We start from the raw sequence: 26,757 nt of genomic DNA, 5'->3' as shown, positions 1-26,757 counted from the left end.
CTGATCACATTTGAATTCTTCAAATTCCATGTTTACTTGTTCTATTTCCCTTGGCAAATAAAAGGTTGTAAGACTAGAGATGTTTAATGTCTGAGCTATTAACAGCCAACTCATTTAAGATTCACAAATGGAGTAGTAAGTTGGTTAAAATGTTTTATATTTTTGAGCATTGTTTTTATTGCTGCTGTTCCTCTTTGTAGCGTATCAGTGAATTGCAGTGTTCTGATAGAGCAAATAAGATTTGTAAAAACTAAAATCTGCTCTAGAAATACTGTCTATAAAATTAAACGTTGCATACACTAAAGTAGCTGTAGGTAACACTATGCCCTTGCTGTCTTCAGTAGCTATCTGGCTTGTAATTCTAACCAGATAGCTCTTAAAAATCTCTCAGATGCTGTCTGTGAAGCAGTAAAAAAAAATTAAAAAGGTATTTGGAAGTTTCTCTTCCTTTTTAGAATTTCTGTCTCTTCATAGGAGACCTGGCACAGTAAGCTTGAAAATAATTTGCCTTCTAAACAAAGGAGTTTTACCTGTAAACCACACACTGAGGTTTGTTAGGGTTCAACTGTTTTTGTAGTAACCTTTACAAAGCAAAGTCTGAATTTCAGGGATTGCCAGATGTTTCTTGCTGTCTTCCTCAGTACTCATCTGAACTCAGACATGTCTAAGTTACTTTCCAATTGTCTTTTCAATTTGTTTACAAAAGATTGGCAAAATTAAATTTAAGAATGCCTCTAATGTGTGTCAAGTCATTTACATGAATAAATATTGGGGGTGGATAAGGTCTTTTTATTAATTTTTATTTTTTTGGAAGCTAGTCTCCCTGTTTAAGCTACCCTGTAACTGATCCTTTGTTGGATTGTTCTTTATTGCTGTTTGTTTACCTTATGTATGAATTTCAACCTTGCTTGAAACAGATAAGCTCTTTTAAATTAAAGTCTCAAGATGTTTGACTTCATCCTTGTGTAGACAGTGGGAATTTGGAGGTGTTGGACTAAATTGAATACAGTTATTCATCACCATTAACATGTCTGGGAACCCCCCCGCCGTACAGTAAGTTCCAATATCATATTTAAAATTTTAGTTTTCTTTTATGAATTGATATTTTGAATCCTCTTTATTTGCTTAATTTTCTAAAGTATTTTTTGTTAGGAACCTTTTACAAGTTTTACTGTGCTGTGTGTTGATCCTGTGCAAACGTGTGCATGCTTTCTTAGAAATTCAGTGTATCATGTAGTTGCATACTGTAAAAATTAATTATGAATGGTTAAGAAACATTTTAGCATTGGCTTATTAGCTACTGTTCATTCAACTCACTTTCACTTGTGTTAGCACTAACTGAAAAAAGTAAAAAAAGCTCTTTGCTTCCTTCCACTGTTTTGTGCCAACACTCCAAATAATAGTTGCAGATAATATTATATAAATAATTATTACCTGCAGTCTCTCTTTTATATATTTTTTAAATGTAGCAACAAATGAGTGAAAGATTAGAAATATTTTTGTTTGTGGGTTTTGGGGGGTTTTTTGATGGTTGGAAAATGCAAAATAGTGTAAGGAATAATTCAATTAGAGTTTATGAAGAAACAAATATGAGGCTGAATGAAGCAAAGCAGCTGAGGGAGTTTCTCCAGAGGTGCAGCAGTGGACAACGCAACAGCTTTTTCTGGATCTCGGTCACATTACAGACCCAATTACTTCAGTTCTGTTCAATAAGGAAAGCTATTTCTTTTCTGATTGTAAAAATGCTTGCTTGGCCGTTGCTTCTTTAAGGTACATAAATACTTTAAATTAGGAAAAAAATAAATAAGAGTGTTAGAAATCCTGGCACTTGTGTCATTTACAGCCATTTCTCCCTGTACTGGGTTTATTTGTGAATTTGACATCTCTCTTGAGAAAGGCAGATTATTTTCCTAAATCATTGAACAATATATAAATTTTCAGCCGTTGATAGGAATTTCTGTTGCTGGTAGGATTCAGAAATGCAGGAATGAACTATAATCAGAGGAATATAACGCTTAAAGGCAAGGGTTGTCTTTTGGAAAGAACCCTGATGCTCAGGAAGGGAAGAGTAGGAGCCCTCCCTGGGGCTGCCAGCAGCCTTCAGGATTGCAGGAAAGGCAGTGTCCTTCCCCTGCTCCATTGCTCTGCCAGTCAGAGAGCCTGTTCCAGTGCTCAGCCACCCTCTGGTGAAAACCCTTCACCTGGTATCCAACCCAGACCTACTCTGACACAGCTTCATGCCATTTCCTTGTGTTCTGTCACTGGTCACAAGAGTGAAGAGATCAGTACCTGCCCCTCGGATTCCCCTGGTGAGGATGTTGAAGACCACACTGTGATCTCCCATCAGTCTTCTCCAATCTGAACACACCAAGGGACCTCAGCCACTCCTCGTATGGCTTCCCCTCCAGACCCTTCACTGTCCTCATGGCCCTCCTTTGCACACCCTCTGACAGCTCAATGTCTTTTTACACCGTGGCACCCAGAAGTGCCCCAGCACTCGAGGAGAGGCTGTCCCAGCTCAGAGCAGAGCAGGACAATCCCCTCCCTTGCCCGGCTGTGCCCCCAGGACAGGGCTGGCCCTCCTGGCTGCCAGGGCACTGCTGGCTCATGTTCAACTTGCCATGGAGCAGGACCCCCAGGTCCCTTCCTGTGCCACTGCTCTCCAGCCTCTCATTGCCTGGCTTACTCTGCCACGGAAGTTCAGACAGAGATAGTATCGTGTCATCATGTTATGTCTGCTCTGAAGTTCCTGGCTTTGCAGGATATTTTCTTATTCATTAAGACTGTTTTGATACAGTATCATTCTTCAAGGCTAGCAGTGCTGTTCTCTCAGGATGTTTTTTCACATTTCAAGAGAAACAGTCTGAAACAGTTTGCTAGAACATTTAATAGTTTGCTTGTTCATCTGAGTAACTTATATTGAGAACTGAATGAGAATTTTTTTTTTAAACTTAGGCTAGTGCCTAATTTACTATTTCTTTATGCTAGAGTCCATATATGTGTGTTTTTCAGAAAGAGGCTCTTATATGTGTTCCTCTTCATTCTTGCAGCACTTTCTTGACGCTGATTTGAATCTTCGTATTTCTGATGGAGAGCAGCTGTAGTGTCAGTATGGCTGTGTAAATCCTGGAAGTTTATTATGTTCTCTTCTCATACCTTCTCTGGGAACCAGACTTCCCTTGAAGCATGTGCTAACAGTGACTGTGAAATATTGCAATAGATATATAGGGGTTATTCTTCAACATGGGAGCCAAAGAGCTGGTGTGTCCAGTTTTTGATCAAAACATCTGGGTCGAAGGGCCTTTGCAGGGAGATTCAGTAGCTGTATGTGAACAATTTGTGTACAGGAATGGAACAGTGTAAATCCAGATTACAGTTTTAAAGAAGTTAACCCCATCTTTGGAAGCATCTATTATAAATTACTTGATCATCAGAGAAAAAGAACATCTTGCTAATGTGTGCTGTGGAATCCATTCATAGTCTTTTGAAGTATTTTCAAGAGGTTAGTATAGCAAAATATGTTTATTTCTTTAATATAATATCATAAATACGAATTAAGTTTCATTCTGATTTGTATAAATGTAAAAAAATCTTATTTAAATGTATAAAATGTACTGACATAAAACTTCCCATTGCTGTTTTAGCAATATATATAGTCCTCATGGAATGCATCTTTCGAAAATTAAATTATTCCTTAAGCTTTAGACTTCCATTTAAACAGGATAAATGAGGCCTTTCATAATCTCATGTAGCCACCTGTTTCAAGAGAACGCCAGGGATTGTCTATCCTTGAAATCCAGTAAAAGTCTGTAAATCCACTGTGGATTTTTTGACCATCTCTTTTTTCATGCTTCTATACTGTAGTAGATTCCTGAGAATGATAGCTGTTCATTATCTTGAAAAGAGAATAAGCCACACTTAGAATTTACATGGTGCTTTATTTCTCACTTCACACAAATAAATTATATAAATGGTCAGTGATTTCTTATTTTAAAAGAATTGAAAATCAGTAATGTGAAAAATCTGTAACGTAAAAATGAGTATTGCAGAAATAAAGTAGACAGTTAAAAATTGGAGGGACTTGGAACTTGTCATACCACTCCCAGACAGCAATTTTCTACTGCCAATGTTTTAGTTGATTAGCTGTGAATATAAATGCAAACAATTATGTGCATATATGTATAAATATGCGTAATAAACTCATGTTAGTCAAGGTACAAAGCTGTGTGTAGCAAGCCAGGTCATCCAAATTACATGCTAAAACTGTGTTCATCTACATTGTGATATTCTAACACCTCTTTGTAATATTTATTTTTAAAAAAAAGTGGAATTAGGAATTTTTGCTATAACAATCTGTCATGATAATAATATATAATCACTACAACTTAGTTACCCTGGATCTAAAGGTCAGGACACATATTTTGAAAACTGAAACATAAAACACCATTTAAAAGTGCTATTCTGTTATAATGTGGAATTAGAGTGAAGCCAAAATGTAACTTGTCACCTTAACAGACAAATAAAAGAAAGTCCCTTTGCATGTGTCATAAATAGGGAACAGCCAGGGGAGCTACTCAAATACTGGAATGTTTGAACTTATAGTCAGAATAAATAGATGACCATTGTGCATTTGACAGACTACCTCTCTCTCAAGAGGAAATTACTTGGAGATTAAAAACAAAAGTTGTGAAATATGAAATGAAAATATATCTGTGCACTCTCTAAATAAATGCATTTTGATAGTTTATTAATTTAGATTGTATTTATGCAACATCTCTTCAAAATTGCGTCATTTATTGCTCTGTTAATTTAGGACTGAGTAAAAAATGTCAGAGCTTCACAAGCATGTGATTAATTTCAGTGATATGTGTGCCATATATTAAATTTTCATAATGCTGAAGACATTTCTAGTGGCATCTTATGATAGTCATAAAAATTTTGGGACAAGAAAAAATTTCTGTCATAGGCTATTCTCATGTATAAAATGTGCCATTGGAGTATCATCCTTCTGCTTATATTTAAGAGGATCTCAAAATTTTAAAGCCAAACTGGTATTCCTGTATTGTAGTCTCTTTATTATCCCTCAAATAAATATTTACTGTCTATAAGCCTAGGTAAGAATGTTATATAAAATAACCAGGATTATGAAATACATACATTTATATAAACATGTCAACTGTGTCTTCCTGAAGAATTAACCTGGCCTAATGGTATCTGAATTGATTGAGGGATTGAGTGGCATCATGGAGTTGATTTGTTTACAAGTGATAATTTCTACTAACCCAACTTTTTATGTACAATGCTGTGGCTGTAGAAAATGTGGCTGTCAAGTTTTTCAGCATGGATTAAGGTAATTATCAAATTTTAATTCAGATTAAGTCTTTAATGAGGATAAATCTAAAGCAACCGTGTTAGAGTTGTGTTCAATTTATGCTGCAGTCGTGACCAGAAATAGGATATCACACTTGTACAGGAAGTTGGTCAGTATGAGAGAACTTGTATGTAATTTTGGTGTGTGTGGTTTATGCCTGTATGTATCTTAAAATTAATGTCTCCATCTTGCTGCAGTCAAATAAGCTCCTCTTACCACATTTTCCCAAATGATTGGAACCCATTGATACCTAGTGCCCGTTAATGATGAGACAATTTTTTGTGGCTTATCTTTGGTTGGTGGCATTTCTCTGTGTGCAAGGGTTAATTTCTATATAATAATTAATCATCTTTTCAATAACCTGTCTCTGAGAAAGTCATTAAAGGTCTTATCTCCTGAAAGCATCTCCTAGCTAATTTTTTTCAATATCTGAGAAGTTTTATAAAGAAAATAATGTCAGCTGTCTGGAGTTAAAAGTATTTTGAACATGGAGCAGATTGGTACAGTCACCAGTGGATAGGTAATTTTTGAAGAGTTAAACGTTCTATGTAATGCATGGACATACTTCTTCCTCTTAGCCTTTCGTCAGTTTAGTTCACTGTTTCCATTTGTTCAGTAATTGGAGGTACTAAAAGATGAAGGTTTCTCAGATATTTATACATTACACTTGATTTTTATGATCACAGCGCTCAGTTGTCTTGGAGGCAGTAAACCTTTGCAGCTCTCAGACTGTACTCAGCTGTGAGGAGCAGATTTGGGTGTGCAGATGAATTTTTCCAGTCTTCTGAGTAAGATGATAAACTGTATAACTAATACTGGTGATGGAAATCCAAACTTACCAGCAATTTCACAGGATACAAGGAAAAGGTTTCTATTTTTTGCCTCTTTGGTTTAATCAGACAGTGATTGAAACATTGCTACCTACCCAGAATTGGTCCCTGCAGTATATTTTTGAAAGTTCAGATTTATTTGGTTTTTTTTAAATCATTAACATCAGTGTTTTTTATTTAGGCCTGTGCAACTTTATGGAAAAATTGTGTGTTCTTTAGATAATGAAAAATAGACAGAGTGCAGATTTAATCAAAAGTTCATGTCTGTGCATTACATATCTACTCCCACTTTCTGTTTGATATTTATTTTGTCCAAATGCATTCACAAATATAAATATTTGTAAAATCTTCCATGTTGCATAGTAGAATTTTTGTCACCTATATTGAGTGAACACTACTCTGCATTTTCCGTGGCTCCCTGAGGGACAGCATGGGAAATGGGGGAGCCCTGAGAGAGAAGCATTAGTGGTACACAGCTTCTCCTGAGTGTTTAAAGCTGCAGTGAAAGTAGAGATTTTTATTTTTTTTTTAATGCATGGAGGGATATGGTTGTTTTTTCACTGCTTCATGCTTTTATGAATAGTTTCATAAAGTATTAAATTTCCTATAAGTTTTTGTAAAGCTTTCTGACAGCAGCAGGTGACATGGAATTACACAGACAGAAGAGTTAAGTTCTCATTTGTAGAAACCTTGGATTGTACAGTGGTGATAACAGGCAAAGGGTACAGTTAATTTTCTCATACACCTTCGGCTGTCTTGTTTTTGCAGGTTAATTTCTTTCTTGTGGGACCATTTATAGTATTTTCAAATACTTGTAGTAATACCATTTTTCAAATTATGCTGCCACAGATAACTTTTGTATTTGCATGTAGCATTTACGTCAATCCAGAGACTATAAAGAGAGAACATTTGGACAATAGTTAGCTTTTTCATTAGAAAAATGACCATCATTTGCAAATCCAATAGAGAATTTAGTATTGCATGTCCCTTTGTGTCACTGAAAGACTGAAACACTTCATTTGTAAAGTCATAAAGTTGCAATTTTTAACACAGAAGAGCTGCAGAGTAATGAAGAGTCTCAAAGCAGCATGGTGAAAATTATACTTAAGTTACTTTTCTGTAGGAGTCCTAATAAGAGAAATATTTCAAAAGCAGGTTATTTTTGTATTATGATACAGGTATTCCTTTCCAAATCTAACTTTAGGCCATCAAAACTGAAAATATGTATGTAAGTATGTATGTATGTATACATAAGCATATGTTTCCTGTATTTAAGATTATTTTTGGACCAAAGCTAAACACTTGAAATGCTTGTCTGTGTATACTCTTTGCTTCTCATCTCTGGACTCATATCATTTCTACATACAGTTAAACTCTCATATTGATTTTTGGAGTTTCCTGCCCTTATAAGTTCAACACATTTGTAACAAGTAGCACTAAGGCACCAGTGGTGGCAAAACTTCCACCATGTCTGCCCCACTGGGGAGCCTTGAGCATGTCCTGCATTTCCAAGTAGTACACGACCAAAGTGTCCTGTACCAAAGTCATTTTGCATGTAGGACTAAGTTACCTGAAACTGACATGATGATAAGAACAAGGGCAACCAACAGAAAATTTTCTCACTGAGACTGGAATATTTGCTCCAAGTATCACTTATGTCATCTTGAAGTGTAGTGCCAGCCGTTACCCTTGTTCTGGGGAATTGCTCCTGACTTAGATTAACAGACTTTACTCCAGACTTTGCCATCAACATTGAGGGCCAGGGTTTTCTTTAGTGTCAAATCTGATTGATTTTAAAATCATAATTTAAAATTGACAAACAGGGAAATTCTATTTACGTCATTGATTTTAATGTATGTTGGGTAAGCCAAACTAAATATCCAGTCTCCCTCTGGGTAAAGCATTTAGAGCACATTTTAGTCTGAAGTCTGCTTGCAAAGCATTTATTTTAAGCTCAAAGTTTCTTTGAGTTGACCTGAAGACCAAATAATCCAGTGCATATGTATTGAGGTGATTAATATACCTTAGTGCTTATTAAGATTCTTGAATTTTATAGGTTTTAATGTGTTTTAATGTGTTGGAATAGTCAATCAAAGTGTGTCAAGCTACTCAACCTGCGTTTGACTAGAATTCAGTTAAGAGGTGTAAAGATATTTTGAAAGAGGTTTTTATTAGTTAAACAAAATTATCAGAAATGTACTTGGTACATATAAATATTCCGACTTTTATTTTTCCCACTAATCATATATTTATATAAACTTGTGTGGGAGATTTTATTCCTTCAGGCAGAGGAAGGTCTGAATCCAGTTGCCCTGTACTTGTGTGAGCACACTCACGTGTGTGTGTATCTACACAAATAGAAGTCAACATGAGTCAAGCTTTTATATATAAAATACAGTTCTGTTCTCCACAGTCATAGCACATACGCTGTTCTTAAAAGCAGAATGACTTTTCTGAAAATTGCAAGTATGTTCTTAAATTAAATTTTAAATGGATTGTTTCAGAAACTAATCTCTGGCATGGTTTTTGTTCCTGAACAATTTAACTGAGAGTATAATACGGTTTCCTCATACTTTGCACGTAATGAGATCTCATTGTGTTTTTTTACTGAATTCAACAGACTACCTAATGGAATGTTTTTTGCTGCCTCCACTCTCCTCTGTAATACTGCTGGCCATCCCAGTGCTACAGGAAATCACCCTGCTGCTGATAGAGGCAGTGACATGAGTGTGAAGCAGCAAATATTTTCACTAAGGGTTGTTTGTATTTGTTTGGGAAATAATGACAGTGCTTCCACATACTCAAGCCAGTAGTATGGCAGGTAAAATTGTAGATGGATAAAAATGAAGCAGTGTATGTTGAGGAAGAGTCCTGTGATGGATTCTGAGCTGATTGTTACCATTCAGGAACAGCACTTCTGTGTTTACAGATAATAAACTTTTAGTAATGCCAGCTTAATTACTTGTGGAAGTCAAGAAAAGTCCTAGAAATCTGGTTGTGTTGTTAGAAAAGGAATAGCGAAGAAAACAGTGTGTTTCTGTCCTGCCGTTCTAATCCAAGATGAATGCTAACTGCAGTTCTAGATTGTCTCCTCTCCCCCTGCTAACACAGTGATGCAGCAGAACAAAAGGTCCAGAGAGGTGCAGCAAAAATGATCAGTGGAAAAATTTCTTCATGGGTAGCAAGCAAACAAAGACCCATGGCATTGTAGGGGAGGGTGACACGATGTGTGTAAAATCATGGATGGCATAGAGCACACAAGGAGGGCAATTCAATGGACACCCACTGAATGTAGTGCAGAGCAGGTTCAAAATCAACAGAAGAAACTTACTCTGCCCACAACACAGAGCTGTGAAACTGCTTGCCTCAGACTAATGTGGATGCCAAGATTTTCATGAATTCAATAAGTAAGCAGACAAATTCACAGAAAATTAAGATCTTAGGTATGAAGACAACACAAGTCATTTAGGAATTCCAGAAGCCAAAAAACTCCAAGCAGAGAATTTTAATAGAAGCATGAGCATATGCCTTATTTTTCCTTAAGCTCTTTCTCATGTTTCTGCTTCAGATGGTAGCATGGCTCTGTATATATTATTGCATGTCAAGTGTATGTATTAAACAGAGGAAAAATATTAAAATAATATAGAGGTCTAGCTTTACCAAAGACCCTGGGCAGCTCAGAGCAGTGTAAAGTTGAAAGTATGGCATTTCATTCAGGAGTAGTAACAAAATTAATAGTACACCCTAAAATCTAAGTATAAAATACTGAATGCTAAATGACTAGGTTTTAGACTTCACAATATCTTTTGCTTAAATATTGCACTAGAGCTAAATAGTATATAGGAGCAGATTTTCAGGTGGGCTGACAGAGGGTAAATGGTTTCCAAAAGATGATTGTAGGCTGTCAGAGCAGAAATCCATGAACTGGGAATGAACTCCAGAGAGCACAGGAGTTGTTCCATTTTGTAGAATCAAACCTTTCTTTCTAGGAGTATTCATGCATGAGCATTCACAGGTTTTTTTTTTTTTTTGGAAGAGCTTTTAGAAGTAGGATTTCTAAAAGATGAGAATCTCTCACAGCTGTTCTATATCCCCTGCCAGTACAGTGTTGCAATGCTGAGCTCACACAACTCAGATGCGTTGGTTACGTGTTCAACATCTTAAAAAAATTCAATAGTGTTTGTGTTAACTCACGAATTCCTAAAAGTTTTTTGTTTAGTGGAAGGAAGTAGGATTTTTTTGATTAAGTGTGGAGAGGTGTACAAAAGGCAGCTAGTGAGAGTGCTGGACCAGATGCTACATAAATGACCATGGTCAAGTATTGAATAAAAGGTTTTAGCAGGTTCAAAGCAGCCTTCCGTATCCCGGTATTACATGTTAGGCACTTTCCCTTAGTTCTGTGGAATTCTGTCCACTTTTTAGTGCAGTTTTGTCCTCTTGCCACCTGATCTCAGATTATTCTGATGCATATTCCACCATGTATGTTTTTACCTTGTTGAGTGGCATCAACTTGATTGTTGACAAGGATTGTCATTCCTTGTGTTGGGAATGTCATCTTTCATGTAATCTAATAATTCCGAGGGCAGGTCTGGATGGGGGAGTGGTGAGCGGGTAACTGCTGACAGTTTTTTAAAAAGATTTCCTTCTGTTGCCATCCAGGTGGCAATAATAATATAATTGTCTTTTTGAGGACTCACCCATTATGTTATAGAAACAATGAATCCTATAGTCTTTCATCACCACAGTATTACTGTTCACCTTGAATTTCCTGGGTTTACTGGTTTTAAGTCAGCAACTAGCAATTTTTTCCTTTCACATACCATGTTTGATTTAATTTGACATACGTATCTCAGTTTCACACCTGTATTCAACCAGCAAAATAATATATATCTGTTTTAGGTCTTTAATCATTATTTCCATCTAAGCACATTTCTTTTTTAATTAGAATTGTGCAACGTCATACATCTGCTTTGCATTTAGGACTGTAAAAACCCCAAAAGCGAACCTCATTTTCTGCAGTTCATTTTGCAGTCACTTGTTCTTAGAGCAAGGAAGGTTTCAACTACAGATAATAATTTGTTCTTTAAGAACAAGGATACTGTATCAAGAAAGTGATCAAGAGGAGAAAAAGTAATTATGGTTCATAAAATGTATTTTTAATTACTATCTCATAATTATTTCAGATGTTATATAGTAATGATATAAAAATTTGCTTTATTGAATAAATATTTAGTCTTCAGTGTAATTTATGTTTGTTGAGGCTTTCTATTCATCTGTGAAAGTAAAGCTGAAATCTGTAATTAAACTTCAATAATGTAAAATTTGGATGAGGTGTCATACTGTATATTAAACAGAGTAGGCCCATGCATCATACATGCTTGTCTGGTGACCTGTCTTCAGCAGATTACAGCCATGGTTTGTGATTTGTAGCTTTTACAGTTAAAGATAAGACACCCCTCAGTGGTCTGCTGCTTGTCCCCTGCGGCTGATGGCCATCCCTGGAGCTGTGGTGACCAAGGGTGACGTAACCTCTGTAATTGTCCTTGCTTTTCACAGAGCAATGTCTCCTTGTGGAGACACTGACTGCTGTTGGTGCCAGATTTCTGTGATCCAGGCTGAATTATTTTATTTAGCTAGTCACTACTTTTAAATGACATTAACTAAAAGTAAATAGTACTGAAGCCTGTAAAAATTTGTAGCTCCTTCACTGGGAAGCCATAACTGTTCCAGGCAAGGTTTTATGTGTGTTTGATTTTCTGCATGGAATATTTTGCCAAATTAGAAGTCCCTAGAAGTCATCATTTATGTATAGTCTATTGAATTTCTTTCAGAGATTGTAAGCAGTTGTCTCTACATATTGCTTTTGTATTGAGTACACTTCAATCTTTATCCAGAAAGGTTTAATGAAATTTATTCCTCCTAACTTCAGCAGCTACTGTGGCGCCAGGCGTTGAGCGAGGCTTGTGAGTTTGTTGTCCTCTTCTTTCACTGGTGACTATTCTGAGGAAGCATCAAGGATGAAAGGAGAAAGCACACAAAATTATGTACAGATAGGGAAGGTCTAAATTTGGCTCTAGGAGTGAACTGAAGAAAGGAGAGGGGGAGGATGATTATCCCTAGAATTGAATGCCAGATGCCATAGTTCCTGTGAAACATGGAGCCAAAACCTGTCTGAGTAACTTCCTACTACCACCCATTAGTCTTGTAGGGCACCAGGAGCAAATCTGCATTGCTAAAGCTAAGATTTGCAGCCATGAAGGTATCAGTATGGTATCATGTAATGAGATTTGATTTTCATTTTAATTAGCTAAAAATACAGTAAATTACAGGGTTTGATTGGTTTTTTAACCATCATTTCCATTAAAGAATGTAACACATTTTGTGAAATAAAACACTTGACTTTGAAAGCTGAGCATTCAAAAAAAGTTGGAAAATGTCAAAATGAAGATTGTTCAAACTGTTTTAATTTGTCTCTTGCATGTATGCATAACGATAACATCTTTAATTATGTGATCACCTAATTTTTTCACAGGAGGAATGCTGTCCAGAGAATGAAACAGGGGTGTTTATTAAAGGGAGCTGTTGCCTCCAGAACCCTTGCCTTAATTGCTGGAAAGCATAGTAGTTTAAGTGGAGGGCTGCAGGAATCAAAAGCACTCTCTCCAGGGCGTTTGAAAGCTCCACAGAAAGACTAGATTTTACTTTCTGATTTTGAAAGAGGTTTTATGTGATTCTGGGAGATCACTTATTTGGAAGTGATCTCTATGTTTCTACTTGCTGTGGCACACGGGCCAAGGTACCTGGGCTCTGGGCACAGCTGCATTTGGAATGGACACAAGTGTGCTTTGAATGTGTAAAATGCTGTATAAATGCAAAGTCCTCTGTAAAATACAGCCTGAAGTGCCCTGCACTGATGTGGCAATGCCAGGATTGCCAAAAGACTTTTCTGGGTTTTAAACACTCAAGTTCTAATCTGCAGAATGGAGATAGCATCAACCTACTGCAGTTCAGTTAATTATATGTTTTGAAGCCTTCCTGCTGAACACCATGTAAGGAAATTATATAGAATATAAAAGATATAATCATGTCATTATGCAATATATATTTACAATATATTGCATATGAGCATATGCCATACATTATAATATATAATATGGAACCCCATTCTGGCTAACATTCTATAAGGGAAGCTTTGGGAACACTGCTGGCTGAAGGGAATAAGTATGAGCAATCACTTTGCAATCTAAACAAATGAAGCAGAATGCTACAAATACTCAGTTCACTCCATAAAACTGAGCATTCCCTTCCTATTTTCTATCACTGAACTAGATGAGGCATGGATCTTGCAGAAGGAAAGCAGCATGTTTTCATTTAATTAAAATTATGTGTAGGTATATGAGTGGTTCTGTCATTTTAAGTGCTTGACTTTCTGCTGTGTTTGGTGGTAGGTTGCCTGGCTGCCCCAAGTGTGCTGAGACCTTTTAGATGCAGCTTTGGTAGATTTATTTTCCCCAAACCATTTTGGGGAGAGATAAAAAGGAATGCCAGAGGCAGATTTCTTGTTTGCTTTATAATCTTGCCTTGTTGACAACCGATTTTTAGTGAAAGAAACTGAAATCCCAAAGACCATTTGTTCCTCGCTTTTTATGAGGAAGGAGGAGTTTTTAACTTTTGCAGAGTTGGCACTTGAGTATAGTGAGGATGTATGGAAATGTTTCAAGGTGAGGAGAGCCATAATGAATAGAATATATCTGTAATACATTTGATGAGGAGAGAAGAAACATTTTTTCCTCCATAAGTCTAATTCTTGAAGAGAAAGTATTTGATTATGGTTTTGTTTTCCATAAAAGCACTCTAAGTCTAATATAAGGAATGCCACCATATCCTAAACTAAACAGGAAATTTATTTTTAAAAAATAAAGTATTCATTATCTACACCTGAACTTATCCCTATAAATTTTGATCCCAACTTTTAATGATCTGTTTCATGTGTGGCAAATGTAAATACATTGCTATTTTATATTAATAATCCTCTGCTTCTAAGCCTCAGAGTAAAACTCAATCAAGAGAAAAGGCTAAAATTATTTTCCACTTCCTCTTGTTTTATGTCTGTTCTCACACTTTTTTAAAGTTGCGTTTACTACTTCTCAGGAGAATAAATTCATTAATCTCTTCTGCTTTGATGAGGGAGTACATCTTCTATATTAGTATGTCTTTTATATCACGCGGTATTATAGCATCACTTACAGTAGGTATTTTACTTTGCAGAATCAGTTACAGGATATTAAGTGAATATCTATTTATGAATTGAAATGGACCAGATGTTTTTTAGGCAATTTGCCTAAATTTGCTGTTTTAGAAGATGCCAATTCCATGAGTAGTGGGGAGTTACTACATTTTTCAAATAGCACAGTGTAAAATATGGTACCACTGAATGATTGTTTTAAATTCAAAAGCCTCTTTTGTCATTCTCAAGCATGTTTTAGATGAGACATTTTTCTCCTGAATTGGAAGGAAATGAGATAGTAGCCTATCTGTTCATAATGTTACTCACTTTTCCTGGTTACATGCATTTTTAAATGACTAAAATATCAACTTTAAAAAAAAAAAAGAGCTAACTTCAGAAGAGCAGGAGTCTGGTTTGCTATTTATCTGCCTTAATAGGCAGTATTTCATATGAAAGAATCAGTCTGGCTTCTTGTGAACTAACAGTGACAGGTTGCAGGTATCATAAAGTACCATGATTATGTGCCTCCCAGGTACAGTTCTGATAATCATTGAAGGACTGTTGCAGCCAAATCCTGTTGGTTTATCCATCTATAAATCTATGCTCTTTCTTAGACTGTCTTTTGCAGCATTTTAGTAAGAAGTTCCAACTTGGCAGTGAAGAAATAATACCGATGTAGTTCGGTTTCATAGTAACTGCAGTGTAACAAGACATTTAAACAGATTGTGAAAGTGATTTTTTTTAATACAGTTTGCTTACAGTTCATTACATTTAAGGTGAAATGGCCCTAACTGATCTTTTGTGCTTACAGATGAAGACTATTTTAATAATAATCTGCTCCCATATGACAGAAACATATATATTGTCATGTAATCCTTTGTCCAAAGACTCTTGCAATATATTCTCCAGGCTAAGAAAGTAGAGTTATTACCTTTTCAGGGTAACTGGGCAAATGTTATGTGAGATTCCCTGTCTAAGTGATCTCTGTGATTTTTCCTTTCACATTCATCCTGCTGAGTCTTTAGTGGGTATAACTACAAGAGCATTTTAGCTTGGATTAGGAGTACTTAAGCCATTCTGAATTCAATCTCATTATTGTTCCCGCTTGTTTCACTGTGATTCCCACAGCCAGAGCATGGGGTGGCACTGGTTACAGGAGGAGGCAGTGGGAGGCTGGGCTGGGGGAGCACATTGTGTGCCTGCAGGAAAGGACTGACTCCCTTGGACCCTTAGAGAGGTGGGCTGCCTTCTCTGCAGGATGCTCCACCTGGGGCCATGGGTCTTCAGTGCTACAATAATCATAAATGAGACATACGGCAACACTGGCATCCACCTTGGAGTGATCCAGTTGGAATTCTCTTGCTCCACTATGGCTCCAACTTTGGAGTTGCCCACTGCCTTCTCTTGTGCAGCCTTATGGTGGGTGTGCATGTGAGAGGTGGCAGGAGCCCAGGAGCTGTCGGGTGCTCCTTGTGTGCCAACATTCCGGCCAAGTTGCTCACAAGGCAATGCCATCCCCATTGGGCAAGAAGCAATAATAATGTGACCCCATGGAGATGCCCAATGTATGTCCCCTGGCCAGATTACTGAAAGCTTTGGACCTCCATGCCATCAGTTAAGAGTATGTTGATAAGTATTTTGTTTTTGTCTCTTCACAGTCACCAATTACAACAATGTGGTAGAAGCAAACTCAGATTCAGATGATGAAGATAAATTGCATATAGTGGAAGAGGAAAGTGTAACGGATGCAGCAGACTGTGATGCTAGTGTGCCAGAAGATGACTTGCCAACCGACCATATAGTGTTACCAGAAAACAGTGAAAGAGAAGGGAGTACAAACTGTTGCTGGGAAGATGAAGGTATGTTCATTTCTACTGGTGATAATATGTAAATAAAGTTTTCTAAAATGAAGATTCAGTTGAACTTTTTTTTGGTTCCTTTATTACTGTAATAACATGTGATACTCACAATCAAAAAAGAGGATATATAATGTTTATTATACCATACTTCATGTTCTTCATTTATTATTTGAAGCAGATTCAGAGTTGGATTAATTCCATTGGCATTGTTTAACAGGAGCTTCCAGTCTGTAGATGCAGCATTCCAAAGGCTGATTAGAGACTAGTTACTAGATTTCGGTTTTTTTCAAGTCTTTGCCTGGCAGGTCTCTGCCAGAGCTCCTTGTAAGGCTCAGGATTGGCTCAGCTTGAGGAGTAAGCAGTAAACAAAAAACATTAAAAAAAGTCAGGTGTTAATTTCTCTCTTTTTCCTTGTAAAACACAGGCAGAAAAAAAAAATCAGCTGATTAGCTTTAGAATTGGCTATGTAAGTCATAATGAATCATTCTTTTGAAAACACTGGAAGGAGGTAAATGTTGCACATATTATGCGTCAGGTTTAGCAGCTGAAAATTTTAAGCAGAGAGGAAATGGGCCTTTTTTTACTGTGGAATCAGATAGTGAGTTTCATAATATCACACAGCATGCTTACTTTTGAGCCAAATTGGGATAAATGCATAAATTAGTTGAATTTATTGTGGAATTTGACCTTAATGCCCTGAAAGATACGGAATGTTTTCCAGCATATCCCTGTTTGTATCTGAACTCCAGCCACAATTCCTAGTGTCCACCTTTTAACAGTGGTGGTTTAGTACACAGTGCATGACCTCACATCTAAATAAATGGAAAGCAGTCATATGGTCCCTATCTGCAGTCCAGCTGAGAGAGGGCAGCTGAGACTTCAAAGAAGAGCATCATCTCAGTCTGTTTTTACATAGCTGCTATTGCCAAGGTATGCTGTGCTGGGAAATGAGTATTTTGGAGCTAAATTATTAGGTAGGTAATTTTCTTAGATTTCCTGTAATATCTTAGTTCTCCTGCAGGCTGTGTCTGTCAGAAATTGTGGTTACATTGAAGTGGGCTCTTTATAGGCTTGAACCCTTCAAGCATATGTATAGGAAACCTGAAAAGGGGAAGGAAGAAGAGCACTGGCTCCCAGATATTTGGGATGGATCTTGGACTAGATGATTTCTGGAGATGTATACATCACACAGCATCTCAGGCAACTTTCTGGGAGTTTTCAGGGCTCTAGACATGTGGTGGCATCTTTTTTGACTCCTTATATCAAACATACCTTTAAAACTTTAAACTTTTTAACCTTTAAAAATTTGTTTGCTAAAATTCTAAATTCTCTTTAGTTTTACATTTTGCTATGGTTGTAGATTTTCAGTGTAGGCAGTGTTTCTCTGCTTTGGAGTTTTCTGATGAAGACAGAATTTCATTGGTAGCCGGACAAAAGATTAGTCAATTGCCGTACAGGCTTGTTCAACAACCACAAATTTCCTCTGTAAAAATTATGTATTATTAAGCCTCTTTTTTAGCAGTCTGGAAGGGTTTTTTAATTCGATAATAAGGTTTTTTAAAATAAATAGTTTAAATTTTTGGCAACGACTAGATTAGAAAAGTGAAGGCTACATTAGGTTTTTTGGAACTTTGATTTGCTAGTGTAGAATACCATTTACTCTTTTGATAGCTATCCTAGAAGGAAAGGTATGAGCTGAAAATCACATCATCAGTCTTCGCTGCATGTTAGAAATATGAAGAGAGAGGTACTGAATACACGATCTCTCACATACGGGGAAATGTACTGGGGTAGATGGTGTGCAACCATCTTCAAGACTCATGATTATCTTTAGAAAAATGTACTCTACAGCTCTTTAAGTAAGTTGTGTTTCATCAGTAAAGAAGTACTCAGTAGTTCTGGGTTTAGCTGAACTTGACAGAATGAGTTTTTTGCATATTTATTCTGTTCACAAATTGCCAAGAATAGAAACAACACACATAACATTTCTTTATCAGATTAGTTTCCTTCCGTTTCCAGTCATTCTAACTGAATTTCTGAAAGACCCTAGGAACAGGTGTTTTAAATATAAGGTGTGTTTCTCAAGAGGTTTAACTGAAACAGTCCTATGGGTTTAAAAAAGTGAACCACGTGTATCCTGTACAAGTTGTTGACAGTGTGCCAGCATTCATGTGTGCAATGATTCCCTAATATGATTTTTCTTCGCTTTAGTTGGAAGCAATATCTATGCTACAATTAAAAGAAAAAATTTTAAAAAGGAAGGAGTTTAACTTACTGTATTAATGCTCTTAAAAAAGCATTATTATGTACTGTAAGTATTTTGCAAACTTGGAAGCCTATGGGTTGGAGCTAATATATTTTTGAAAAATTTAAAATTAAAAAAAGAAAAAAAAAAACAGACATTGAAATAACCTTCAAAAATGAAGGAAGTTATGTTTTATGTTTAAACTCTTTCTGGAATTCAAAAATTGCTTTAAGTCATCAAATTTTAGGTTGAGCTTATATGCTCAAAAGTGTGTTCTGACATTTTGTGGGTTGTGTGGCATCTTTTTGATCAAGAAGCAACCAACCAGTCAATACTGCAAGCTGTAAATAGTTCTTGCTACATGAGTATCAGAAAATCAGCTCTGAAGAATTTAAATTAGAAACTCTCTTGATGGGCTTTGGAATTTATTCCCTTCTCTGCAGATAAAGACTGCAGTGGAAATTTCAGTGAAGTTTGTCTTTCTGCCTACAGCCAAAATTTCCACTTTGCTAGTGGTTTCAATTTGATCAGTTATCTTAGCCATGCAAAGATATTTACTGTCAGCCAATGTCATTAGTTGTCAGGCATGTTTGCTGCTAGTTAACACTGTTCCCTGTCATCTGAAAATCATCAGCATTTAACCCTGGGAAGCCCCACTGTGTCTCTAAGCAGTAGCTCATAAGCAGTGATGAGATGTAGAAGTCCAAGAACCTGTTTTACAGCTATCTGGTATGTCCAGCTGTAATTCCAGGATGGATATTAATGACCTAGATGCTATTTGTGGAGACCTCTATTTAAGCTGTCATTTAGCAGGTAGCTTGAATTTCCTCTGGAACTCAGAACTGTGACTTCTGCTTGGTGGAACAGTGTCTTAAGATCTGTTCCCCCATCATCACATCCTATTCTGTTGCTTCCCAGCTGTGTGATAACTGGGCTTCTGAGGGCACAGTTGCAATGTTGCCTTTCTTCGTGGACCATACATAGCTATAAAAATGTATATCTACTCAATGTTTTTCAAATTATTAATAATTCCTACAGCATTTCCCTGTGGAAAAGGGTTTCTCCCTGTCTTATACCATACTTTAGCTATTAGGAAGAGACAGCACCAAACAGAGGTTAGGATTATTAGCATTGAGAGGGGGTTTAACTTCACTAGATTAATCTATAATTCCATAAATTCCTTGACATTCCCTTGGGAAGCATAACCTTTATTTGTACTGAAGCCAGTGGAATTTACTGGAGACACTTATAATTTAAATCTCCAGAGTAATAACTTACTGATATTCTCCCTCTCATGTAGATCCTATTTCATAATGGAGAAAAATCACAACCATCAAAAACTCTCCTTAAAGGAAAACAGTGGTTTTTTATCATGTTTGATTTTAAGGAATTAAATGTTTGGTTTAAATTTGCATTGTGTCCAGCCATCCATTTTACAAACTCTGAACCAAGTCTGGTACCATGAGCCAAAAATGTAATTAGTTCACAATCCAGAACTGACCAACATAATACAGGCTGTTGGAGTTGAGGTTTTTTGAGGTTTTTTTTTGGTTGTCAGTTGACATTAAGGTAAGATTTAAGAGTTGCAGTTTCCTTTTAAACACATTTCTTGTTTAAAGCAAGAAATGTGTTTGAATTCTCACTATTTGCAGATACCTTGGGTCTGTGGGCTTTGGTCAAAGTAGGCAGAATTAAGAAGCTTTTCCTTTGAGGAAGCTGGTACTATTTGTGAACTTAAAAGTTCTCCTAGGATTTAACATCTTCCACATAAAGGAGAAATCGGTTTATCCTGTAATTAAAAAGCTGGAATGTTCTGGGCTTTTGTCTTGCCAACCTAAAGGATTATTTCCTGCACTGATGTAGAGTGAAGTAAGGTAAATAGAAGTATAACAGTTGCCTTTTCAGGTGAGAGCAGCTGTGTGCTCTAACCTTCTTCATCGCCTAGAAGGCTTTTTCTAGAGTGTAGTTCTGAAGCATCCAAGGTTGCCATAATGAAACTATGAAATAATGCTTTAGTTTCACATCTATTAGCATAGCATAGTACTGATAAAGAGCAAATCAGGCAGCATGGCTTTCTGATGTACTCCTGCCATAAGCCAGGTACTGAGGAAATGTCAGCAGTGGCTCTTCCTGTGGGAACTTCCCAGTCTGTGCAAGCCAGTGAACCAAAATGAAGAACAACTTGGCTGTTTATCGATTTGAACCAACAACCTGTAGTGAGTTAAAGCTTCCGTGCTGCATCCTTGAAGGCTGCAGCTCAGCAGAGCTGGCAGAGCTGGGGAAGCAGGTTGGCTTCACAGCGTTGGCTCTGCAGACTCATACCGAGTATTGGAATCAATATGTGAAGCATATCTGTAGTGCACAGTTATTCTGAAGGGGGAGCACACGTTTAAAATCTTTTTTTTGTTTAAGCAATCACAGCCTTAAGTGGTTTCCAGATTATTTGCAAGAAAGAGAACACATTAGTTTGCTGTTTGCAGACATTACCAGCAAATTATCAATCATTTCTGAAAACCACTAATTGCAGAAAATAACATAACTGCATTTGTTTTATTATGCTCTGATTTCTGGAAGTAATATTGCAGTGTATCAGATGGCTGCATATGTAGATGGGGTCATTTAAGTAGCTGACTCTCTATTTGCGGGTGAAATACACTGGCCATGTCTTTACCTCTCTTTACATAATGGTCAGTGTTTAGTATTGCTTCCTTTTAAGGTTTGGGCTCCTTAAGTATGAAATATCTTTGTGGTTCAACTGTTCACACACTGCTGAAATAATGTGCCATCCATATTTTTGAAAGAACACTGTGTTTAAATGCACTTACTTCTAAACAAGACAGAAATGGAAATCACTGCTAAAGCAATAACTCAAGTATATTAAGTTGTTGGTGTGCATGTGTCTTTTGTTGTTTGGTGAGATTTTCTTTAAATATTTATTCTTTTTGTGAAATGTGCTATTTCAGCTGGAAAAGAAAGAAAGGAAATCCTGGGGCCTGAAGCTCAGACAGATGAAATTGGATGTACAGGTATTTCGTTGTTAATCTTAGTCCCTTATTCATAAAGTGCTATTGAATTTTGGTTAGGTGAGCATCATTCCGAAATCTTTGGAATTCTCCCACCTCTGTTTATAAAAATTTGCTTTTCCGCACTAGAGGTCTTAAACTGTAAATACTGTTTTAGCCGAGGAAAAAAGTCTGGGCATCTTTTGGTGTCCAGGGTCCAGAGGTGTAGGTGAGCTGTGCCACAGGGCAGCCCACCCTCCCAAGGACTGACCACACATCTCCAGCAGCACTGCGTCTCCAAAGGGTAAAACAAGGAGTAGCAATGATCTTACATGTAGGAGTACATGTCAACAGGTAGTGTTTTAAGCTATGAAGAAATATACAAAAATAAACTTAAGCTAATACTGTATTTTATTATTGACTCCTCTGTTTATACTGGTTACACAGAAGGCAAAATGTGTACTTCAGTTTCAGACTCAAACAAAAACAGATGGTTTGTTATTTTTTCTATTTTTCTGCTTGACAGAAGATTAATATATATCTCATCCAACTTTTTTTAAGGTTTTTTGGGTTTTATTTAATGTCCTTAGTGTATAAGTAGATAATATCAGAGTAAGTCTTATTTAAAAGCAAACCCACATCTAAACACTGTTGTGTTTTAAAATCTAGTTTCACACATTCTTTTCAGTTCCTATAAAATCAGTTCTCTCCACTTAAGTATTGAGAGCTGCATTATTCATTGCATTATAGTCTACTTATGAGAGACTGCCTCGTGTCATAAAAAGATTGTGTCAAATTGTAAATTGAGTATGTGACTTCACACTGAGAGATGAATCATAAAACTTCTCTTTCCTATTAAAAATACACCTCACATTAATAGTGGAGAACATCAGTCATGATTTAGGGTGCTGCAGGCAGAACTTTCACAGAATGTTCCACCATGGTAAAAATAAACTCTATTAACAATGTATTTAGGCAAATACTTAGGATCAAATATTTATCGTACCAGCATTAAGTAAAATATTTAATTTATTATTTGCTAATTTTGCAATACAGTTGTTCATTGGAATTTTCTCTTAAGTTTTTAACTGGAAGATGTTGAAGGTTGTTAATTAGATCTGAAGCCTTTTTGATAGCCATTTCCAACACCACAGAACAAGCCAGTCAGAGCTCAAGTTTGCTGCATTTATCTGGCCAGCTTGTTACTGAGTTTAAATATCTTCTGAGTTTGTGCTAATGAACAGTTATAAATAACATTAAAAATTGTGTCTTCAAGGCCACAAATGTACTTTTGAAAACACAGGAGCCAAGATGGTAAACAGGCCTTCCAACTACAAGGCCTAAATCGTAATTAATGTTGCATTTAAGATTTTTAGGGAAATTTAGAAGAACAGCCAAGTCTGAGATAATAAAAATGCACTGAGTTAGAGGCAAACTATGTTTAGTAAAGTATTTAAATACCATTATGCTACTAGTTCTTCTAAAACATGGTATAATCTGGCATCTTAAAGGACTTGACCTATGCTATATCTGTAAAGAGTTTTAAAATACTTGGCTAGAGGGAGATTTGGCAATGTGAATTACTGAATCTTGTTTATGTTCTTTTTAAATTTAATTTTTTATCTTGTGTCTTGTTTTTCCCACTTAGTAAAAGAAGATGAATGTGATTCTGATGCAGAAAATGAGCAAAACCATGACCCTAATGTTGAAGAATTCCTTCAGCAAGAAGATACAGCTGTTATCTACCCTGAAGCACCTGAGGAGGACCAGAGACAAGGCACGCCAGAAGCTAGTGGTCAGGATGAAAATGGTAAATATGTCATTAGTTCAGTTCTTATGAAATCAGTTGTACTCACTGCTTGACCCAAAACTTCTGCTGTACTTCAGTTGTATAGACATACAACTGTAGAGGAAAAAAAACTTAGTTAAGTAATTATAAGAGGATAAGATCATCATTCAAAAAACATTGCCATTTGATTTTGTAAACAAGATATACACTGAGATTCACTTTTATGAATACCAAAATGATAACCTCGAGTCATTGAAGAGAAAAGTTCAAGATTTCATAAATCATTCAACATCCTTATATGAAAGAACAGAATAAATATTTATTAAATATAATAGAAGCAAAATAGAATAGTTTTATATAACAATAACTTAAGGAGAGCTATGACAGATTTCTTTCCTCTTTTATATTTCTAAACAAAGATCCCAAAAGGATCTATTAGAATTTCTTTAATTGGGTAGCCAGTCTATGACAGGCTTTTGAGGTCTTCTGCCTGAAAGGACAGCAGCAGAGAAAAAAGAATCACTGTTCATAAAAAAATGTTTATGTGAAAAAAATAATGACCTGTTGTTATTTTTAAGTAGATACAGTTTTTTTTCCTCTGAGGAAGTTTTGTGCTTAAGGTATTCTGAGTGAGATGAGAAGTTACACTTTGTCATTTCTTCATCATGAAATATTTGAAGATGAATACTGTTAAGATTGGTTTTGCATTCTGTGTGTTTTCCCAAGCATTCAGCTTAGATAGCTTGTGACAAATGGAGTATTTATGATTTTTCAAGAAAAAGTAACAGCCTACATAAATGGTTGGGAGGGGTGTTCTAGTTGTTTTAAGAAATGAATATAATTGGGCAGATAAATGTCATTGTAGCTGCAGTACTGTACTGGACTTAGACTGGAGTCTAAAGGAGAGCAGTGAAAGAAGTAAAGATAACCTTTTTTTTCTGCTCCTCCAGAGATTTTATGCTATTACAGATTTTACTTTAAAAAATGCATTCATTAATTTAAGATTTTAATATGTGGTTGCAGTGGCACATATTGTCAAGTTAGTTTTACAGACTTGCCATATGATTTCCATGTAGTCATTAAAAATACACATTTGTATTAATCATTTAAAGTGGACTTACCCCAGTAACTTCACTGAGAAGTATTGCGAAGATCACAATGCTGAATAATAGTGTTAAGTGTTTTAATCATTTTGGAACATGCCATAAATATAGTGACATTTGGTAAAGATGCGTGCTTCCAAACTGGGAAAGTAGACAATAGAAGCAACAGAATCAGAGTTTTTAGAGACTTTGGGAAACTGTTTTAATTTCTCCTTTTCCTCCAATGGAAATAGAATTTAAGTTAATGTGCTTCTGACATTTCCAGTGAGTTGTATTTGTGCTGAAATGGAGTATTCTTTATGTCAGATGAGCTGAATTATAGATGGTAAAAAGAATTGAAAGGAAGCATACTTGGTCTAAACATCTGGGGATGGCTTTGTTTTTGGACAACTCAGCTAAACCAGGAAAAGCAGAAATGGATAGAACAACAAAAATCCCTGTGGATAGGGGTTATTTTGATTGTTACTATAACAACTCTAGAAAAACCTATATGAGAAAAAGAGTATTGATTTTAAGTAATAAGGAAAAGTGGTCTGGTTGCTTTTCATTGTTGCAAGATCACTGGCACATTCAGTAAAAATGAAGTTAGTAAATTCCACACAAACAGAATAGATTGTAGAAAATACATTCAATCTGTGGTGATAACTGCTGGAAGAGGTCATGAAGGTAAATAATTCACAAGTACTTTCTAAAGTACTGGTTCATTTTATGAGTATTAATAATCCTTACAGTTCTGAAACTTAAAATGACAGCATGTACAAATGTGCCCCTTGTGCGTCAGAGCATAAAATGTTAATCAGTAAAGACCTTCCACCTTTCTCATGCTCAGCACAGTGCATAGGTGCATCCTTGCAACATTTTCTTCCTGTTTGTCTTGAAGCAAGGAAGAGTAGCATGATCATTGGAGGCTATCACACCTATAAATATATGATTTGATCAACTACAGCAAGCCCTACATTTATTTGAACATACCTTTATCAATTTATAAATAATTTTTTTTTTGGTCCTTAAAAAAATTAACTTTTCAAGGATAGAATGAGTTACTATGGGGAGGGCTAAACATATGCTGGTAAGAAGGGATGGAGCTAAAACTTTATAAATGGTGACTTCTTGAAATAGACTTGTGAAATTAATATTTAGCTTCAATCTTGTTTCACTTTTCCCTGTACTGATATAGAAGTACTTTATGAAAGCCAGCAAAATAGATTCCACAGATCACATTAGACTTACATATATGGCCTCACGTTTAATATCTCCACTTTCTGTCCTCCAGACAGTATGTCCTATTAAAACATACATATCTGTGAATCATAGAATGGTTTGGGTTGGACAGGACCTTTAAAGGTCACCTAGGTCCAACCCCCCTGAAATGAGCTGGGACATCTTCAATGTTATGTTGCTCAGAACCCTGTCCAAGCTGGTCTTGAATATTTCCAGGAATGGGACATTTGCCAGACTGCTAGGCAACCTGTTGAAGTGTTTTTCCACTCTCATCATGAAAAATTTCTGCTTTATATCTAGTCTCCATCTACTCTCTTTTGGTTTAAAACCATTCCCCCTTGTCCTATCAGCATATTGTGCTGACTCTCTCCAAGGTACATTGCGGCAAGTGTGGGAGGTTGCATAATACCTGTGGGAAAAAATCTAAATTATCACTAGTCCTTCTCTAAAACAAACGGAGCTTCCAGCAGCTACATGTTTTCTTACAGTAATGGGTGTAAATGTAAAGCCTGTTTGTTGCTGGTAGTAAGACTGGAACTTGTTTGTTTAAGTCTGGTGCATTGTCTCTCCTGTTTAGGAACACCTGACGCGTTTTCCCAACTGCTCACCTGCCCGTACTGCGATCGAGGGTACAAGCGTTTTACCTCTCTGAAGGAACACATTAAATACCGCCATGAGAAAAATGAAGATAACTTTAGTTGCTCCTTGTGTAGTTACACATTTGCATACAGAACGCAGCTCGACCGCCACATGACATCACACAAATCAGGAAGAGATCCAGTAAGTGACGTTTGAATTAAGGGTTATTGTCCTCCGCAGCAGTGCTGTGATTTGTTATGTGGGCGGATATGTGCAGAGCGGGGAAACTGTTCACAGCAGATCATCGGTGTGCTGATGGTCCAGTCCCAGAACACACACTCAAGCTTGCTGCTCAAGTCAGGCTTTTTCTGTAGCTGTCAAAGGTTGAGATCTCAATTCCTGTTTTTATTCATCTAGGAAGTAGGGTTGCTTTCAGAAGTGCAATATTACATTTATAGGTAATCTGTTGGGTTTTTTTGTACATTGGCTACCATTGCATAAAAACTATGACTCAAATCTAATTTCAAGCCT

The 26,757-nt window shown here is 36.4% G+C and overlaps 1 protein-coding gene across 2 annotated transcripts in view; it reads left to right on the top strand.

Annotated features, from left to right (window-relative positions):
• Window positions 1–26,757, top strand: part of ZEB1 (zinc finger E-box binding homeobox 1) — a 123,254-nt gene that overhangs the window by 82,908 nt on the left and 13,589 nt on the right. For both annotated transcript variants that reach the window (XM_058831840.1, XM_058831841.1), the window contains exons 2-5: window positions 16,087–16,287; window positions 21,496–21,558; window positions 23,183–23,344; window positions 26,225–26,427. In XM_058831840.1, coding sequence (XP_058687823.1) covers window positions 16,087–16,287; window positions 21,496–21,558; window positions 23,183–23,344; window positions 26,225–26,427 — 629 coding nt within the window. The remainder of the gene's footprint in view (window positions 1–16,086; window positions 16,288–21,495; window positions 21,559–23,182; window positions 23,345–26,224; window positions 26,428–26,757) is intronic.

This window comes from Poecile atricapillus, chromosome 2 (assembly GCF_030490865.1).
Source record: "Poecile atricapillus isolate bPoeAtr1 chromosome 2, bPoeAtr1.hap1, whole genome shotgun sequence".
NCBI classification, from domain to species: Eukaryota; Metazoa; Chordata; class Aves; order Passeriformes; family Paridae; genus Poecile; species Poecile atricapillus.
Note: the sequence above shows the minus strand (reverse complement) of the source record. Positions and strands in the feature narration are given on the sequence as shown.